The 1,347-nt window shown below is 44.4% G+C and overlaps 1 protein-coding gene across 1 annotated transcript; it reads left to right on the top strand.

The window, feature by feature from the left end:
• Positions 1 to 282: 282 nt before the first annotated feature.
• LOC119587253 (cell wall protein IFF6-like) lies at positions 283 to 1,288 on the top strand. The gene has a single exon (XM_037936006.1). It carries the CDS (start codon positions 283 to 285, stop codon positions 1,231 to 1,233), a length of 951 nt encoding a protein of 316 aa, XP_037791934.1. The 3' UTR covers positions 1,234 to 1,288.
• Positions 1,289 to 1,347: the final 59 nt, after the last annotated feature.

A 1,347-nucleotide genomic window follows, 5' to 3' on the forward strand; every position in this document is an offset into this window, starting at 1 on the left:
TATTTGCAAACATACATACACAAAAAAATATTTGATTATCCTTACGCGAATGAAATGAATACCAATGAAAGGAAGAAGCGAATGTGAATGTAGTAAGTTTGGAAAGTAAGAGCAGCATGGACAGGTTGTCGTTATTTGTATATAAAGGAACGCTCGGCCACCGACGGTATAGATCATCACGATGAAACTCCTGGTAAGTATGGATTCAGAATGATACAGTTCAAAAAGTGAGATGGTAATGCTGCATAATAATCCGTGTTATTAAACAAAGTAGGAATTTCAATGCGCATATATTTGCAGGTTCTAATCTTGTCTGTGATTGCCGGTGTCATCTCCAAGCCTCAGGGTTATAATTTGACTCCGCCTTCCGGTCCATCTTTACTCACACGAAGATGCAGCAACGGACAGGTGTTACATGTGGACGGTAGATGCGTTACTCCAAGAGTGAACCGTCGTGTGTTTTTGTATGATGTGCCAAGAACTCCCACGCCAGTGGGTCCTCCCCCTTTCATCCCTGCACCAACCGTGGAGACTAATCTCTTATTCATCCGAACTCCCGAAGGAGGACAAGGGCCAGATCCCATCGTTGTACCACCTCCGCAACAGGAGCATGTATTGTACATCCTAAATAAGCAATCTGAAGAAGGCCAAAAGGTGATCGAAGTTCCAGCACCACCACCTTCCGATCCTGAAGTGTACTTCGTTAACTACGCTGAAGGAGAGAATCCAACTCTTCCAAGTGGAGTGGATTTGCAGACTGCCTTGGATGCTGCTTCGGCTGGCAATGGTCAGGTAGTTGGGAGTTCTGAAGGCTTCGGAATCGGTGCGGCTGGGATAAGTGGTGGTTTCGGTAGTAGCAATGGTTTCGGACTTAGCAACGGTTTGGGAAGCAGCAATGGTTTGGGAAGTATCAGTGGTTTCGGAAACAGCAATGGTTTTGGAAGCAGCAATGGTTTTGGAAGTAACAATGGTTTGGGAAGCAGCAGTAGTTTTGGAATCAGTGGTGGTCTTGGAAGCAGCAATGGTTTCGGAATCAACGGTGGTTTCGGAACCAACAACGGTTTCGGAAGTGGCAATAGTTTTGCAAGCAGTAGTGGTCTCGGAGGCAGTAATGGTTTGGGAAGTATTACTGATTTTTCATCAAGCAGTGTAGAAGGAAATAATGGCGGATTCAGCAGTCTTTCAGGGATTGGCCACGCATCATCGCTCCCCAGTCTGTACACAACACCTTAACAAGGTCATTCATACAGAAATGCCAGTGATGTTAAACCATGGATATATATTTTTGTAAAAAAATGTCATTCTGAATAAATCACGTATCGAGATTTAAGTGTATACACTTCACCC

Source organism: Penaeus monodon, chromosome 22 (genome assembly GCF_015228065.2).
Source record: "Penaeus monodon isolate SGIC_2016 chromosome 22, NSTDA_Pmon_1, whole genome shotgun sequence".
NCBI classification, from domain to species: Eukaryota; Metazoa; Arthropoda; class Malacostraca; order Decapoda; family Penaeidae; genus Penaeus; species Penaeus monodon.